Consider the following 19,818-nt stretch of genomic DNA (forward strand, 5'->3'; position numbering starts at 1 on the left):
ACACACACACACACACACACACACACACACACACACACACACACACACACACACACACACACACACACACACACACACACACACACACACACACACACACACACACACACACACACACACACATATTTAGTTTCATCCACTAAATACAAAACGCACACTTTACATTGCAGTAGTTTTAATGAACACATACTGAATGTACCTCTTGTGTGAATAAGCTTGTACATTTTTTATTATAATTTAAATATTACTATATTATATTCTTGTATTTTGTTTTCAATTATAGAAAGCCCTGATTGTTATCTTAAAATATAAGGTTAATATCATCAAATATTTCTGAATTATAATTGGACAATAACTGATCGCTCACAGCTGTGCTCATTTCCTGTTTCTCTGTGGTCTCTTATAAGACAAAATAATATAATAAGTCCACTCAATATCATATGTTGCATTTAAATCAATATGTTCATGGATGCATTTATTTGGTAAGTATTCATGTCTGGCCATTGTTGAAACATAAACACTATCAGGACACTGATATGAAGTGATCATACTTATGCTCATACTTTTTATCCATAATAGAATTTGCTAGAAGGGTCGAAGCATCAACCATGGATTTGAAGTTTTGCACTATTGTGTGTGCGTGTACGTGTGTGTAACCTTTGCAACTGGCGTCACGCATCGGCTACACACACACACACACACACACACACACACTGAGAGAGAGTGAGGATCTCTGTGCGCAGTGCGGAGCTGAAAACATGAGCAGCGTTGCATTGATTATCAGTATTTGTGCACGATGCATTAGACACACACATGTGTGATTTGACGGAGATCATGTGTGCGATGCGCTCGGGCGTCTCTTCGCGGGGGAAAGTGTCTTCATGAGTGTCCAAAGTAACAGCAACAGCAGTGGAAGTTTGGACGGAGCGCCATCTTGCTCTCAGTTCTCGACTGGATCTCCGACCCCGGGCTCAGTTTCTCCGCTCGATATCTGCGCTCCTCTGAGGCATAAAGAAGGTAAAACCGGGGTGAATGTCAATTTAAAGTTTGTTCATGTGAAATCGGTCGGGATTGTGTTAGATTGACGTGTTATTTCGAGTAAATCTGGCCTTTAATCGAAGCGGTCGTGTCGGAGGCCGCTGATCTCTCGTCTGCTGACTGTGACTCTCTGTGTTTTTATAACAAGCATCGAGTCCTAGAGATGAGCTGTTGTGTTTTAAACCGTTTGCGACGGAATCCTGTCGCTTTGTGTGTTTATCGCACGGTTCATTTGACGTGAGGATGCCCATGGTCACCTAGTAGGGGACTCGGTCACTGGCCGTGGCTCAAAACCTAGCGAGATGTCTTCCTAGACTGCATTTTTGGACATCATAGGTGGATAATTTTTGTGCGTTTTTATGATGACCCAAAAAAGCTGTCTTTGTGTGTGTAGGTAGGTTAGCTCGCTAGATTTTTTTAGACAGCCAGTCTGCTGTAAATTATGTTTTTGAGGTTTGAAGTAACGTTATATGTTTATCTTTTATGTATGTAATGCAATGGCTTACAAATGAGACCCAGTCTGTGCATGACAAACATGAGACTGTTTATCACCCATGCATGGAATGCAACGGCTATGAAATATTAGGTAGGTTGAAACTCGCCGGTTTTAGGAGGCTGTCAGTATGTGATGAACATGAGTTGCTGTTTTAGCACTCTATGCATGTCATGCAATGGCTCATAAATGCTGTCTAGGTTGGTAGACACTGTCAGTAACGTTACCTGACAAACATTAGTTGACATTGTTAAGGTTGACAGAATGCATTTGTCACTCGTGCATGCAATGCCCAAACTGCTCTCTGTTTACTAGACACCGCCAGAATGATACATTATATGAGTTGATGTTTTTATTCTTGAGTGTGTGCACTTATGCATGTAATGGCTAAAATATTATTGATGTTTAATGTTTGAGAAGGAAATCAGCCATGCACAGAGAACTTGCTGGATTTTATTGCATAAACTTGATTTTGTGTTTTTATGGTTGAAAGTGTTGATTACTTCAACTTGTCATTTGGAGGCTCAAAATGCTTTCTGGTATGTAGACAAGAGAGACGCATCTAGTACGTGATGCACATTAGTTGGTGTTCTTTGTGTTAGTTTATTTGTGTGCAATGCAATGGCTCAGAAATGCTTTCTTAGATTTTGGTAAACTAATAAACATGAATTTGTATGATTTGAGTATTATTTATTTATCTTATTCATGCAACGAATGCTCAAAACAATATGCATGTGCTGGAAAGCTGTTGCATCTATATGGTCATTGTAGTTTTTTTTGTTATTGTACCTATATGGTCATTGTAGTTTTTTTTGTTATTGCACTTGATTTGTAGTTTTGTCCCTGAAAGCAAAAGACCATCTGATACACAGGATTTAAATTTAGCTGCTTTTTCAGGTGCATAATTTAGTTTTTGATGTGGTTTTGAAGAACCTAATGAACTTGTACGTGTTTTCTGTCATTGTATTGTATTATCAAGTGCACCGGAGACTGGTTTGTGTTAATATGTGCTGTAAACATGCGTATGTGCACTGATGAGTGTAATATCATATGTGTGTTAATGCATTACTCAGATTCTCATGTCCAAGAATAAGTTCTCAGCCCTGTAATGGCATGCTTTTCCTTTCCTTTTTAAAAATGATTTGAAAGAGTGGAATCTTTTACCTGCTTGTCAAACCAAAAAGTACAATGGTATTATGGACACGTTACCATCATGGAATGTTGTTTTAATGTTTTATGGATATCTATACTGTACAGGGATGGAAATTAACTTTTTTGTCCACCGGCCACTGTGGCTAGTGGATTTCAAAATCTACCAGCCACTCAATGTTTTTACCAGCCACTTTCTTGGTTTTAACCGACAATGTGTAACTGCATGTGAAAATTAATACCACAAGCTCTACAATACTTAAGCAGTTTATATAATCTCAAGTCTCAATGAAATACTGACATTTTCTCTTTCTCTCTTATACACACACAAACCATGAACTGATATACATTTCATTAAATGAGTAGGGCAGATTAATGGATGTGGCATTTGGATGATTCGTGGTCTTTTATGGCTTCCAGTTTTAGGTTTTTAGTCCCAACAATGAAACTATTAGTTTTGGATCTTCTGAAGCGTGTTGACGACACTAGGGTTGCCACCTTTAGTGTGGTAAAACAAGGGACACCCATTCACGACAATATAAAATATAACATTTTATATTATTTTACATTTGATTATTTAATTTATTTGTAAAGAACTCTTTAGTAGCCTATTTGGTGCACTTTAAAGGGATAGTTCACCCAAAACTAAAACATTCTGTCATCATTTACTCTCCCTCATGATGTTCCAAAGCTGTATGAGTTTCTTTGTTCTGCTGAACACAAAAGATATTTTTAAGAAAGTTTGTACCCAGGCTGCTTTGGGGGCACCATTTACTTCCATAGTAATCTTCCAATGTGTTCAACATAACAAAGAAATGTATACATGTTTGGAACATCGGGTGAGTACATGATGACAGAATGTTCATTTTTGGGTGAACTGTCCCTTTAAGCAGTCATTCTGAACCAGTAATCACTTTTTTAACAATTCTGAAATTCAAAAATGTTTAATTTTTTATTAATTTACTTAAATTATGACTATATTATTATGTAATTATTTGTCCCATTTTTATCTAAATATTATTTTAATAAATGTCAAACTTTATATGGCAGGATTATTTATTATGTGTGATTAAAATGATACATAACATTAATTAGGCTATAATCTATAAATTAACCTGTCTAAAAATATATAATTCTGTCTGCCAAGCTCTGATAATGTATGGAATATTATATAAATATATTAACCATTTAAAAAAACAATAGGCCTATACCTTTGGAAGCACGGATGTGTCTGTCAGCGCTGCTGCTTTAAGTCAGTCAGTCTCAGTCTGAGCAACTGAAATGCTTCTCTGCAAAGTGTGCAGTTGGCCTGAGGTTCATCACGAGTTACTGGACAGACCCATTGATACCTGTTTGATATTCAGCCCTATATCTGGAGATCCTCTTGCGTTCAAACGGTGGACGTTACGCGAGCTCGAAGTTTTAAAAAAACCGCACACGTTTACAGCGCATGTTCTCTAGACTCCGCCACAATGGCAACAAAGCAGCTAAAACGCAACCACGTGCAAATTAACTTCTCCACTACTTATTGTGAATTTGATTTGTAACGCCACTTTTTTTTTTTTGAAGGTTTGCCTCCTCTAAAAGTGTCCGCTGTCGAGGTGAAACAGCAGGATTTGCTATTTTTATTTACCCGCCACGGTGGCCGGTAGGTAAAGCGAGTCTATCCGCCACAACACAAAATCACCCGCATTTGGCTGGGGGCGGGTGCTAATTTCCATCCCTGATACTGTATAATGATGTTAAAAAGATTCCTGAAAAAATAGTAAACATTGATGATAATCTAAAATGTTTCTTGAGCAGCAAATCAGCATATTAGAATGACTAATGAAGGATCATATGACACTGAAGACTGAAGAGTAATGGTGCTGAAAATTCAGCTTTGATCACAGGAATACATTGTTTTACAATATATTATTTAAATGGAAAACCATTATTTTAAATTGTAATATTTAGTATTACAGTTTTTACTATGTTTTTGATTAAACAAATGCATCCTGTGTCGAGCATATGAGACTATTCAAAAAAATCTTACAACCCCAAACTTTTAAGCAATAGTGTATATCGCACAATGGTATTGCCAGCTGATACTGATGAATTTAAGTCAAATTATTTTTTTTGAGCATGTAAAACAGGTGGTTAGTGTTTCATCCATTTATTTTAAATCCTGAAATGAATTCTCATGTTAAACAGCTGTGTCCTATTAAAATTAAATCAACATCAGATATAAAAGTAGCTGTAAAAATGCACAAGATCACACCATACACCATGGTATAGCCACAGGAAATATAACAATATAATCTTTGTTAAAGTTAGGTAATAAAAACACAACCGTTCATTGTTAGTTCATGTCAGCTCGGGTCCATTTAAATAATATTAGCAGACTGTTGGAATTAAAATGAACTAAGTTTAATAAATGCTTTATAAATATTTCTCATTGATTAGTTTAAGTAGTTAACTAATGTTAACAAACTGAACCTTATTGTAAAGTGTTACCATGCTTTTTAATAATCAGGTGGATCATTATGATGTTATATTTCATGATATCTTAATGGCTCTGAATTCAGGGATGTAGGATGTGGTTTGTTTGTTTCCTGGTCATTTGCTTGTACTCATTTTTCCACTCCACCTTGTGTATGTTTGGCTCTTGTGTTTTATGTATCCAAGCAAGCGCTACTTGGGTTATTTGCCAAACCAGACGTGGCCTTAGGTTTGTTTACTCTTTCCTAGTATTTTGATTTGTCATCTATGTCTTTTATCTGGGCAGCTGTGCTCTTCCTGCCCTGTTGACCTTCATAATTTTCCACCCATCCACCATCTTGGGATCTCTTTGGTTTGTAGCTCTCTCTGGCACGAGTCTTATCATGGCAGTGGTGTCGGACGCATCCAGTGCACCGGTGATAATGGCTAGAGAACACGCGTGAACCTGGGTTGTTTCGTCTAGTCACGGTTATGAGCTTTGAAGACCAGATGATTCTTTTAGACAGGTTTTATAATGATGATTCATGTTTTTCTTATCGGCGGCTGATACTGTATTCTCATTTTCTGAAGAATCGGGGCCTTTTGGCTGCGGCATCAGTGATGTATTCTGTCATTGGGCTCCTGGTGCCAGATCATGTCAAACGTGTTAAAATAAGGAATAGTTCACAATAGGAATAGATCCACCTGTATCCTGTAATTTTTCTGTAGAACACAGTTACAAATTATTGAAAATGTATATATTTTTTTAAATTCAGAAATAATTAAGGTAGACTATTAAGCTCCGAAAACATGTATAACTTATGCACAATAATAGGTCTTATGAAGTCATACAAGAACTTTGTGTGAGGAACAGACCCACATTTAAATTATTCACTGAAAAAAACAGGTACAGAATAGAATTAATCTCTTTCCATCAGAATTCTTAGAAGAACTAAGAATATTTTGTTTCCACAAAATATACACCGTTCAATAGTTTGAAATATCAGAAATATTTTTTAAATGTAAAGTATCTTACTTACTAAAGCTACTTTTATTTACTCAAAAATAAAGAAAAAAATATATGAATGTATTCCTGTGATTTTCAGCATCATTACTCCAGTCTTCAGTCACATGATCCTTCAGAAATCATTCTAATATGCTGATTTGCTGCTCAAACATTTATGATTATTATCAATATTAAAAACAGTTGTACTCCTTAATATTCTTGTGAAAACTGATAAATGTTTTTCAGAATTTTTACTTAAATGAAAATCTTTTTTCTGTCTTTTGTCTCTTTAATGTGTCCATGCTGAATAAAAGCATTAATTTGTTTAAAAAAAAAAAATCTTCCTTACCCAAAACCTTTGAACTGTGTGTGTGTGTGTATACATGATAGTCTATATCATCAGATTTGATGTGTAATATTGAGGCCACAGTGGCATGTGGAAATGCTCATTATATTTACTTGGATTTCATTTAATTCTTTTCTGTAAAATGGTAGATTTTGTCGTCATAATTTTCTGAGACCAAAATAGAAAGATGGAGCTAAGCTGTCAGCATCAGCTGATAATGTACAGGAAACCTCTCATAGTACTTCCTGTTTGCCATTCTGACTCCCGCAGGAAGAAGTTGTGCTGAAGTTTGCTGTGAAAAATTAAAATAGCTAAATATTTGGTTTTAAGAAGCTTGAGCATAGTCAGATCTTGTAGGATGGTGGGCGTCTTGAAGCCTTGACACACCAAGCCAACGTGAGAGAATCAGCGACGACGAAAGCTGACTGTGTTTTCTCCTTGTGTCGGCTGCATTTGGCCAAAAACTACTTTAATTAACTAGCGACTGTCAACTAGCGTGTGTTCTGCGTTTGCGTGTAAGTAAATATGTGTATATCAGGAGGTATCAATAGTCTATATTCGTCATTTCAAAAAGGGAAACCGAAAAAAAAAAGAAATATAAACCGTAAACAAAACAGTGCTTGCGTACCATTTTGAATATCAATCACGCGGACGACTATTCATTCCACGGTGCTCATGTTTTTATGAAAATATTTGCATATTGGAATGCTCAGTTAAGATGCCGTAAAATTAGAATAGCTTTCTGTCTGTGCCATCTTTGCTTGCTTTCATCACTTTCGCTTTTATTCTCGTGCACTGATTTGTTCGCTAAACTGAACAGCCAATCAGAGTTCTCTCTCTCACACCGACGACGCCAACGGACACTGATTCAACATACTCAATTGTGCAAAAAACCCACATGGGGTCCGACTAGTGTCGATGATGCGGAGCACACAGCTTGGTGTGTCATCTTGTCATAGTGAAGCAATTTTAAGATATAAACGCACATACAAGTCTCATGTGAGTGTACATCAAGGTATGAGTGAGTTCTTTAGCTGTGAACCTTTTCGTAAGTATAAGGGTGTGTTGACACTTGGCATGTTTAGTTTAATTAAAACGAACCCTGGTGCGATTGCTCTGTTAGTGCACTTCATTTGAATAAGTGTGAACGCTGCCATCCGAACCCTGGTGCCCACCAAACTAGTGGACCGAGACTAGGGCTGCACGATTAATCGAAATCGTACCGCAATCACGATTTGGCTTATGTGTGATTATGAAAGCGCAAAGGCTGTGATTTTAATTAAATAAATGCCCAGCGTTTTAGTGAAGAGCGGCTCTTATAACATGCATTTGAAAAAACGTGTCAAACAACTTCACAAACTAGTAATGTGAAGTGTTCATAAACCTGTTGTCCAACAAAATTTGTTTAATAACACGCTTTAACTCACTTCATATAGTCAGTCGAGTGTTTGTGAGCTGACGTGGCTTCTTATCACAGAATGATATTATTCTTCTATTATGACTTTATTTTATAGGCAGTGATAAAGTCTATGTTAATTAGCACTGCTTTATTATTATGAAAATACCTGAGAAGGCTTGAAGAACTCAAATACACCATATCTTGATGCAGCAGTGTTTATTGTCCTCATGTTTAATCAGTCAAAACGTTTCTATCTTCCCTTTATTCAGCTTGTAGCGCTAGCTTAGCTTCACATTAGGGATTTCCTGAAAACTAACGATAACTTCTCTAACGCAAATGGAGTTTCTGCTCGAGGGCGCCCTCTGGCCTCCAGTATGAATAACTTTTTGGTAACAAATGAGAAATACATTTATTTAGAGATAAGTATTTATGACAATCCATATGTTTTTCTTAAATATACAGGCGTTTTCTTCCCCACAGTGGATGCATAAGAGGCTCATATTTCATATTAAAGACATAGACTTTACGAAATTGATATCAGATAAAAAGCACAGATATTTATAATAATTATTTTACGATAAATCCTTAGACCTTTCTAATGATTTTTAGTCAGGCTGTCTGCACATTAACTGGAAACCCAGCAGTTTTTTTAGTACTAGTAGTAGTAGTAGTAGTAGTAGTAGTAGTAGTAGTATTTACATTTAGTCATTTAGCAGACATGTATGTAGACGTGTATATATAGTATGTTATATTTATTCTTAAATACTCTATTTTTAATAATGAAAATGTTATTGTAATAGTAATATTTCTTATTTTGTTAAATATTTTTATTTAGCAATAATAATAATCATAATTATTATTAGTCATTTTTATATATAAACACAAAATGTTATACACACACTTTTCATTTGTAAAAAAAAAAAAAAAAAAATCGAATTTAAATCGCAATTTTAACCAGAATAATCGCAACTAGATATTTTCCCCAAATCGTGCAGCCCTAACCGAGACGGCTGAAAAGACGGGTCTCTGTCTGGTTCCAAACAAACTCTGGTGTGGTTTGAATGAAATATGAAAGCAACACGGACCAAACACAAGTAAACAAGCCAAAAACAGGACATGACGTCACAAGATGCGACCCTTAAAAGGACAAAATGCTTAAGCACGTCTGTTTTTTCTCATCATAGTCATGATGTTGGCCATCACAGTTCGGTACAAGCGTCAGAACCACGTCTCCTCGCAGCAGATCTTCATTTGTGTGTGCGATGGAGGGATTCCTGCCACTGTTTTGACTCCATAACACATTTTATAAGCTCTTTACGAGTTCTCAGATGCTCAGAATACTATCATATGTAGACTACACATAATAAAACAACTTTAATAAAAGCCGACCAATCAGGTTGTGAACATATCCCTATTCCTTTAGGTTCGGTGTTAAAATGCTAATGTGAACGCTAAGCGGACCAGGACTCATTTTATTAAAATTTTTTCCTGGACCAAGCGAACAGAACTAAAAGTTCTTAGTGTGCCTTTAAACCAGTAATATGATCTTTTGGCTCTTTTAGGGTGGCATAGGATCAGAAAACAATGACTTGATGGTCTCTTAAGATTCTAGTATGATGTGTCACCGTGACCACACCCCTCCAGAACCTGAAGCCTGTGTACCTGTTTGTGAAAGTGTTGAGATTGATATGTTTGTCTGTGTTTGTAGGAATGGATGAGCTGCATTCTCTGGATCCACGTCGGCAGGAGCTCTTGGAGGCACGTTTCATCGGGGCAGTAAGTGGAAACACAGGAGGAAGCACAGGGAGCGCGAGTGGCGGACCTAAAGTAATGCACACGCATGCAAACACACAAATGTGAATGATCATGTAATGATCAATTATTATTTATATTTTAAGCAATTTTAATATAAGTTAGATTTATTATTGATATGTTGATCATCTTTGAAATGGCAAAATGGGTTTTGTTTTTAACCGAAAAAGCATCATGATTAAAATGTTTAATGTGTAATAAAATATACATTTATTTGAAATGTTTTCCACACTTAATTCATTTTAGTGTTTCACTGCATGAAATAAGAATCAGCTCATTTTATGTGCATCAATTCAACAATAGATAGTAATAAAAAGCAACATTTACCAACATAGATTACATTTGTTTTTGTGAATGATTGAAACATCCCATGCATGGACTTAATACTGAATCATTGAATCAACGAAAGTCGATCACTGTTTTAGCTGTTGAAGTTTAAATCAAAGGCTCTATTAACCATATTTCATAACACTTGCATACTGGCAAGAACCCAAGACAAACTATTGGAATGAAACTATAGTCATAATGTCTTTTTTACAAAGTCTTGATTTTGTCTTTGGGCTCTACTAGAATAGGTTTTTCATGCTTGAATGTTCAAAAAACATATTTTTCACATATTTGACATTGTCTCAGCACCTCTCTTCCCAGTCTGTCTGTAACGCTCTGGGGTGCGTTTCCCAAAAGCATCGTCAGCCAACTATTATTCCATTGAATTCCACAGAACTTGCAACTACAGTTGGCTTTGGGAAACGTTTAGTTCCTGTCTCCTATAAAGCCTGTACTTCCTAAAAGCACAATGTGCTCTGATTGTCGGCTGGATCTGTGTGTTGTGATTGGTCAACCTCTTCAAGCATGTTTGGGAAATGTCACGCCCCCCTTACCATAAGCGCGTGTTTCAACACACTACTAACGCAACTCGGGCATCACCTGCGTATGCCTTGGGCAGGAATTATTTAAATGAGGAATATTGTTCGTTCCCAGAAGAGAACTCAAGACTACTATGTGCTTTCTAACTTTGCAGACCTTTTTCATGGTCAAACAGCATTACACACTAAAGAAAGTTGACTGTGTAAAAAAGCATAAAAGGACCCTTTAAACTTTATTTCACCAATGAAATCAGTGTGAATATTTTGTAAATGTTTGAGCTCTGTCATGGTCATGGCCTGTACTAAACCTGCTTTATATTGTTTTTGATCTTCTTTTAGGGTTTGAACAATAACGAATGTTCTAGTCACAGTTTTGGCAGCCTGGGGTCATCTAGCGACAAGGAATCTGAGGTGAACATCATGGACATCTATACTCAAAAATGCGACATTTGAGCTTTTTAAACACATGAACAAACTGTTGAAACAGATCTGTTCAATTAATATAAAGTACTTTTTTCATCCCCATAAAGAACTCTGACATAAAGAAAGGAGGATCACCTGCATATTCAGTGAGTTTGACAATTCTTACTCTGTGCTATAAAAACACATTTTAAAGTAATACCAAATAATTGACCACAAATTGAATGGGGACTCAGTCCCTGGGTGGCCAATAATCACAATAAAACGGGTTAATACAACTCATGCAATATATTTCAAGGTGTCCGAAGCCATACAGTTATGTGATTATGTCTAATGGTGTGTGCACGCCAAACACAAATGTAATTATTTGAGTAGATTGCATACAAAGTCAATGCAAAGATGCGGATTTGCACCGGGTGGCGCGAATGACGCAAAGTGGGCGACACGAATGCGGGATATTCGCCTCAATCGCATATTGAAATTTTTTAACTTGCGTGGAAAATATTCATGCCGTGTTGTCTCGCAAACCAATCAGTGAAGAGCTTATTGACACGTCCGGTTTGACAGGTTATCAAACTGGGCACCCGTCATCCTAAAGTAGTGCTGGAAGCGGCTGTCATCCAGGCGCAGTTCCTGGAGAAGACGGTGAAATTCTCAGAGTTGTGTGCACCTCTGGATGGTGCCATGAACACGGATACATCGGCATTTGGCTTTCCGGCGTATTTGGGACTTCCACAACAGGTACTGAGCAGCAATAGTTGTATCTTCAACATGTTTGATTGACGGAAAAAATGGCAGAGAGAAATGTTTTTGTTGATGTGCGTGAAAACACTCCTCGTTGTGCGACGTTTTCATCATGAAAAACAAGTTATCCCGCGAGAAACGTGATGCGAATATTCGCTTCCCTTTGGTGTGCACACACCATTAGATGTCAAACTTGACGTGTCATAACTTGAAAGCTGCAGGTGAGAGAAGATTTTCAATGAATAACAGCTTATTTTTGAGTTCCTTCCTCCTGCAGTGCTATTGCATGCATTGTATTCCCTGATTGTTTGAGCTTGGAGCTTGACAGCACCTGTCTATATTCACTTTTGTTTAATTGTAAAGGGCAGGATATTAACCCTTGTGTGTCAATTAAAAAAAGTTATGCATGGGTCCATAGAGGACAAAAATGTCCATGTTCAAAAGCTGTCATAAAAATTTGAAGCATGGGAGCATAGACTTAAGTTTGGTCTCAATTTAAAGAAGACCCTTGGAAGATTATTGCTGAATTAAAAAAACAATTGTTTAAAGTTTAAAAAGTGAAACAAGTTATAGGTTTAAGTTTTTGAAAATGATTTATGAACATAATTTTATATAAAATATATCAAAGCCATAAATCTAAATAAGTTGTTCCAAATTTGAGGTTGAAATCTCAAAAAAAATGAGCTTTCAGTAAGATTTTGTATGGGCACAGTGTCAAATTTTCCCCACTGGTTTACACAGTACAGTAGAGTTTTTCTCTCAAATATTACACACACGCACACACTTTCTTATTACACGCATACAAACCATACTCTGACATCCATTCCAACACACCCACACAATTACAGCTGCATAATATATCCAATTGGCTCTATAATATGCAGAAGCAGAAACTAAACCTGAGAAAATGGCACCATTTGGTAAAATGTTTTAATTTTGAAGCCTTGCCAACAGAATGAAAGCCTATGAACAAAGACTGCATCGTTTTATAGTTAAATGGTCCTGGGATTAAAAATTGCAGTTTTAAATGGGTTTCAATGGGGACATTTTTGTCCTTAAGGTCCTGAGTGAAACTATTTTGTGTACCTAGTGTAAAATAGATGTATTAAAGTAAAATGGGGGTTAAATAGTAAAAACCCATTAAAAATATACACCTGTGGGAGTATTAAAGGAGTAGTTCACTTTAAAATGAAAATTAGCCCATGATTTACTCATCCTCAAGCCACCCTAGGTGTATATGACTTTCTGATGAACATTATAACGGAGTTATATTAATATAACAGAGTTATATTAATAAATATATCCTGATGCTTCCAAGCTTTATAATGGCAGTGATGGGGGTCTGTTGAGTTTGAAGCTCAAAAAAGTGCATCCATCCATCATAAATGTACTCCACACGGCTCTGGGGGTTAATAAAGGCCTTCTGAAGCGAATCGATGGGAATTTGTCCGAAAAAAACTTCTTCACCGCCATTATAAAGCCTGGAAGCATCAGGATATTTATTAATATAACTCCGATTGTGTTCATGAGACAGAAGAAAGTCATATGCACCTAGGATATCATGGGGTAATTTTCATTTTAAAGTGAACTATTCCTTTAACACAGGCAAAAAACTAAACTGAAAAAGACAAGAATGTCCATAAGGATGCACAAGGGTTAAAAAAAAAAGAAAGTCAAATGGGTTTGGAATGACATGGTAAATGATGTTTTGGAACCTTTTACAACTCCTTTGAGGCCTGAATTCAGCTTTAGATGGAATTTACCTAAAGCGTTTATATTGATTTGTATTGATTTAGTGAATGTAAGAATTGATTGAAAATAATGCTTTTTCCTGTTTTCCCAAGACTCCAGAGAAGAAGCACTCCGAGTCATCCAGGGGAAGAAAGAGGAAGGTTGATAACCAGTCAGAGACCAGTCAAGGTAACTTTAACTTCCTGTGTGTATGAATGTAGTATTCTAAATGAAACGCAATAGTTTGTTTGACGACAACTACGTTTTTCAGTTAACAGACCTGGCATTTTGGAAACATCCAGGATCAGAGTCATATGCTTCATGTTTGTTGGGAAATACAGCATTTAATTTTTAGCATGGAAATAATGCAGTGCACTCACAGAAAATTGATTTTATCTATTGACCAAGTTTTTTTTCTCTCTCTCAGGAAAGTCTTCCGGCCGAGGGCCCAAGATCAGCGATTATTTTGATGTGAGTAAAGCTTTGTGTGGATGACTCTGCGTTTAGTCAGCTCCGTATTGTCTCCGTATGTCAGTCAGGTGTCAGAGAGCTTTTAGTCAGAGTACTGCTGCTTTTTCATCTTGTAATGGCTGCTCGCTTTAGTAGATGTTTTGACTTGTAGAGTTGTGAAATTGTTTGAGCACGTCATTGGTAACATTGTGAAGACGTCTGTAAAAAACATGGCATATCTCCTTTTTGAAGTTCCAGGGAGGAAACGGATCAAGTCCAGTCAGGGGTCTTCCTCCGGTCCTGCGTTCACCACAGAACTCTCACTCCGCACCCGGGGCTATCGTAAGTCGTGAGGAAGAGTTAAACATTAGCAAGGGGCCAGTGATGCTTTATTTTTATTAATGTTGCTGTTTTTCACTCTTCAGATCCGACAGAACAGCTCCTCACCCACCAGCCTGTGTTTCATGGATCACATGATGAATTCCAAACAGCTTAGCAGCAGAAGTGTCCAGGTAATACTTGCATCACTATTGCTTGTGCACTATCAAATGCTCTGCTCTCTCTGATTCTGTTGAACTTGTCAGTCTGCAGCACACAGATGTGCTCTACTCGTGTGTGTACTGCACTCGGTTTTGAGGCACTGATAAACATGCGCATTGCACATTCTGACACTGCAAAACATTCACTGCAAACTGCCATTGTTAAAGCACAGCATGCGCTGATGCAGTGAAATGAACGCACTGCAAACACTAGCACGGTTAAAGAAGGTCAACTTGACACTGTTGTACATGTGCACTGAATACTGACACTGTTTAATGTGCACCGTGTGATCTGACGCGCACTGCACGTACTGTCACTGCATGCTGACACTGTTAAATATGCACTGCACACACACTTACAATATTAAACGTGCACTGCACATACTCCAAATACTACACTCTAGGGATGTCACGATACCAAAATTCCAGTAGTCGGTACCAATACCTTAAAAAATTGACGGTACTCTGTACCAATTTCGGTACCACAGCAAAATGTTTATTATTTATGATGATAATCATTATAAGTAAATAATACATTAAAGGGTTAGTTCACCCAAAAATGAAAATTCTGTCATTAATTACTTACCCTCATGTCGTTCGACACCCGTCAGACCTCCGTTCGTCTTCGGAACACAAATGAAGATATTTTAGTTGAAATCTGATGGCTCTGAAAGGCCTCCATTGGCACAATGCACGGTTCACTCTCAAGACCCTTAAAATGTACTAAAGACGTCGTTACAAAGTCCATCTCACTACAGTGGTTCTACAATAACTTTATGAATCGGCGAGAATAGTTTTTGTGCGCAAAAAACCCCTAAATAACGACTTGTATAGTGATGACGATTTCAAAACACGGCATCATGAAGCTTAGAAGCGTTATGAATCAGTGAGTCGAATCATGATTCGGATTGCGTGTCAAACCGCCGAACTGCTGAAATTTGGCGATCCAAACTGCTCATTCGACTCACTGATTCATAACGCTTCGAAGTTATTATAAAGTTATTGTAGAACCACTGTAGTGAGATGGACTTTGTAACGACGTCTTTAGTACATTTTAAGGGTCTTGAGAGTGAACCGTGCATTGTGCCAATGGAGGCCTTTCAGAGCCATCAGATTTCAACTAAAATATCTTCATTTGTGTTCTGAAGATGAATGGAGGTCTTACGGGTGTCGAACGACATGAGGGTAAGTAATTAATGACAGAATTTTCATTTTTGGGTGAACTAACCCTTTAACATTTGAAGGCTGTATGCTGTTTAAAAGTAAACATCGTTTATAATAAGCAACCAATTAGGCATTTTAATTATTAGCAGAGACGAATATTACATAGAGACGTAGCTAAATCTACTGTAGGCTACAACAGTAGCCTATAATATTCTGTCAATTTCTTCACGTTAAACCAAACTTTTATTTTGATGGGTTTCCGTGAAGACCTTTCAGTGTCTGTGTTCATTTCATGATATGACCGTTTTCTCAAATGAAACGGTAAATTCTCATGAAGTGACGGTTTACGCGTTCGTGTCCTCATATAGTGACACACGGCTGAGACTACAAAGACAGCGAGCGTGTGTGTGTGTGTGTGTGTGTGTGTGCGCCATCTGCGCCCGTCATTCACACAGAGACGCAGAACATGCAGGAGTAATATTTAAATAGTATTTTGCTGTTTAATATTCACATACACTAGTGTATATATTCGGCTACAGTCTGGAGCCCTGCGCTTAGATAAACACGGAAGCAACTGAACGCAACTGCGGGTACCGAATATACTCAAGAGTCGGTACTACCACTACTGCTGGTATCGTCGCATTTTTTAAATTTCAGTACCAAATTACCGGTACTTGTGACATCCCTACTACACACACTCTGATGCAGTTAAATGCGTGTACTACATGCTCTGATGCGATTAAACAAGCTCGCTTGCACTGTTTGATGCACAGTTTGCTGTGTTAACACATGCTGACATGGATGGTATATTCTCTCTCAATCTCTGTTGTTACTCACGTCCTTTAACTCTTTCTCTTTCCTTCTCTGCTCTCAGACGGATTTGACACTGTTGAAACTGGCTGCACTTGAGAGCAATAAGAATCTTGACCTTGAGAAGAAAGAGGGCAGAATAGATGATCTACTCAGGGTGAGTAACAAACAGACGAGCATATGACTGTCGCCTGTCCTTGATTTTTATTTTATTTTGTATACTTTATGTAGAAGTGCCATTTGAGTTCAGAAATTGAGTGGTTTTGATATTTTCTGCCCAGGCGAACTGTGACCTCCGCAGACAGATAGATGAGCAACAGAAGCTGCTGGAACGTTTCAAGGAGCGTCTGAACAAATGCACTACGATGAGTAAAAAACTCCTCATTGAAAAGGTGAGCTGCGTTTGATATGCTCACAGCTGCTTATTTCTAATGTGTCAGGGGTAGTTGAGTGACTCTTGAGCATGTTCTCGTCTTCCTAGAGCACTCAAGAGAAGCAGTCCTGCCGTGAGAAGAGCATGCAGGACCGGCTGCGTCTGGGGCACTTCACCACAGTCCGGCACGGAGCGTCCTACTCAGAACAGTGGACGGATGGATATGCTTTCCAGAACCTGGTCAAGTAAGAGTCGCACATGGACGCACACTAAAATTGTGTGGCTTTGCCTGGGACTGAAAAAGTGCAGAAATGTACCGTCATCATTCAGTACTTGACCAGGACGCCAATGTGCTGCTGTTTAGTTTGATGCAATGTAGTCTTGTGTAACCAGACCTTCAAACTGACGGTAGAAGGACTAGACTCTGCAGCTTTCATTGGCTAAAGAGGCCAACTGCAGTGCTTCCCACCGATTAGAAACCAATTTGTGGTGGCAGGTGGGGGGTTGGTGATTGGCAAAAATATGGATTTTGTTCTTGATTCAATACATATGTATATAGCCTACTGTACATATAGGGAAAAATAAGTTTGCCTTTTTAACACTATTTTAAACTTTTCTTGGGTTAAATTATATTTGCTACCATTCATTAATATTCACTTGTGTGTGTGCTTATATAAGTATCATTAAAAAATGTTAGGATGTAAGTTATTAACGTTTTAAAATTTCACATTTAAAGAATGTCTAAATATGTATTCAAATGCAAAACCTAAAAGTAAGTAAGCAGTTATGATCTGCAATACTTTTTTGAGCAACTAGATACATGTATATTTATTAAAGAGCCATACAAGCACCTATAGTTGGTAAACCATGGCATTACAAATTAAAGTCATTATTTTTCCAGCCACAAAATGACTGTAATTTGCCTCTTTGCATTGGAATTTTCTATTATAACCTTAATTACACTAATTGTAATATAAATAAGAAAAATGGTCATTAATTGACCATAATTATTGCACAAATAGTAGGCCTATTTAGTACCAAAAGATCTCCTCAAAATATTCAATAAATATTATTAAACTAAAATATAGAAAATGTATTTAAATTGAAGGTGTATGGTCACATTTGACCACCAATGAGTATGAGTGTGACCAATTCGTAAGGAATACCTGAGGGCTAAATACAAGAAAAACAATGTTGCATCTCCATCACTCTCCATAATAAAATAATACTGTAAATGGTTGACGTAATAATCAATGCACTTATGCACTCTAAACTGTACTGTTTACCAGAAATTGCTGCAAATACCTGTATAGTGAAACTATCGTCTATCCATTCAAATGCATTGACAGCGCGGGTTTGTGTGGAACTATTGAGCGCTCCGTGAACCATGTGACCGCTCGCGCCGCCGGGAGATGAGAGCATGTCGCAGCTCTGTTTTTCAACGCCTCTGCTTTAACTGCCACATTAGCGCCAAAATGCTATTTATTGTTTGAATTTCGTATTAAAAATTTTAAAGCTTAGACTTTGTTTCATATCAAAAGCAGGTTTGGCCATTTGAGAGCAAGAGACGCGCGTGAGTGACAGAGAGAAAGCAGGGAAAGGAGATGCAGCTGAACGAATATGCGTTTTAAATAACGTAAAACAATTTTTTTTTAAAAAGAACAACGACGCGCAATATGTGGCGGCCGGTGTTGATTCTGTGGCGCACCGCCACAAATTAGTCTATGTGTGGGAAACACTGAACTGACTGACATGAAAATCAGCCAATCACAGTTAGTTTAGCATCATGTTAAGGAGCATAAAAATGTAGCGTCAATGTCCCTACAATAACAGACAAGCATGTACAACTCTTAGACTTTGGACTTTTAAAGAATCTATGCCGTGAACAACCCAGTTTTGAAAATCTAGCGTTTAGTTCATCCTGATTGGCACTCATTGTAAACAAAATGGATTTATTTCTTCCATGAGGTGGTTTGGACATCTCTGGTTTGGTGTCACAATGGCTTTGTTTCTAGGCAGACTATTAAATAATGCAGCACATGTCTCTAAGAAATTCTGTAGAATTCAACCGCATTAGATCAGATGACGACCTCAAAATCATTTCCCATTTTGTGTGTCTTAGTCATGTCGTCATTTACTCACCCTCAAGTTGTTCCAAGCCTGTATGAGTTTCTTTCTGCCGAACACAAAAGAAGATATTTTTGAACAATGTTGGAAACAAAACGGTTTATGGACCCCATTGACTTCCATAGTATTTTTTAGTCAATGGGGTCCATCAACTGTTTGGTTAACCATAATCTTTCAAATATCATCTTTTGTGTTCAGCAGAAGACAGAAAGTCATACAGGTTTGGAACAGCTTGAGGGTGAGTAAATGACACAATTTTCATTTTTTGGGTGAACTATCCCTTTAAGCTGCGTTCACACTGCCACTACTTTGTTGCTGCATGTCCTCAGTTCATGAAACCATTCAGGTTCGGAGTGAACATGGCGAGTACCACTGTATGTGCAGACACGTATCATCAATTATAGGGAAGTTGCTGACTGCTATAATGAACCTCTCCGCCACTGACGTTCTACTACAGGATGTAGTGACAGGTCACATGCACTCCACTGACTTGCCCCGAAAGTTGCTCTTCATTTGCATTTAGTTAATCATATCTCAATTTGTTGCATTGCTGGACACACCTACATTCTGTTGCCAATAAATCACTGTGTTGTTAGTGTTGTGAACAGCTTTATGCATCAGATGTTCAGCCAATGGTCTGTGGGTGCGACATCTGAGGCTGAGACTAGACGAATGAAGTTAATGCACTGACCTCATCCCTAACCCTAATTTACAGAATTTGACATTATAATAAGTCTGTAAATAATTCTATAAATGAAATCCAGATGGGATATTGGTGGAATTTAATACATTAAATATAGAATTTTTGTACAAGCATTGGTGTTAATGCATTGTACATTACTTTGGATTAAAATATCTGCCATTGTAAATAATCCAACAGGGCAAGTCTTT

At 37.5% G+C, this 19,818-nt stretch overlaps 1 protein-coding gene across 4 annotated transcripts in view; it reads left to right on the forward strand.

Moving 5' to 3' along the window:
* The first annotated feature begins 677 nt into the window (after positions 1 to 677).
* The window catches only part of tlk1b (tousled-like kinase 1b), a 32,193-nt gene continuing 13,052 nt past the window's right edge, over positions 678 to 19,818 (forward strand). Inside the window, exons 1-11 of one of the 4 annotated variants that reach the window (XM_079841787.1) lie at positions 678 to 1,017; positions 9,600 to 9,718; positions 10,909 to 10,980; positions 11,100 to 11,138; positions 13,578 to 13,653; positions 13,892 to 13,935; positions 14,167 to 14,256; positions 14,340 to 14,426; positions 16,492 to 16,584; positions 16,709 to 16,819; positions 16,909 to 17,045. In XM_079841787.1, coding sequence (XP_079697913.1) covers positions 882 to 1,017; positions 9,600 to 9,718; positions 10,909 to 10,980; positions 11,100 to 11,138; positions 13,578 to 13,653; positions 13,892 to 13,935; positions 14,167 to 14,256; positions 14,340 to 14,426; positions 16,492 to 16,584; positions 16,709 to 16,819; positions 16,909 to 17,045 — 1,004 coding nt within the window. In that variant the 5' untranslated portion in view covers positions 678 to 881. The remainder of the gene's footprint in view (positions 1,018 to 9,599; positions 9,719 to 10,908; positions 10,981 to 11,099; positions 11,139 to 13,577; positions 13,654 to 13,891; positions 13,936 to 14,166; positions 14,257 to 14,339; positions 14,427 to 16,491; positions 16,585 to 16,708; positions 16,820 to 16,908; positions 17,046 to 19,818) is intronic. The other 3 variants (XM_079841788.1, XM_079841789.1, XM_079841790.1) reach the window with 3 other exon arrangements.

The sequence above is a fragment of the Gobio gobio genome, assembly GCF_949357685.1.
Source record: "Gobio gobio genome assembly, chromosome: 17".
NCBI classification, from domain to species: Eukaryota; Metazoa; Chordata; class Actinopteri; order Cypriniformes; family Gobionidae; genus Gobio; species Gobio gobio.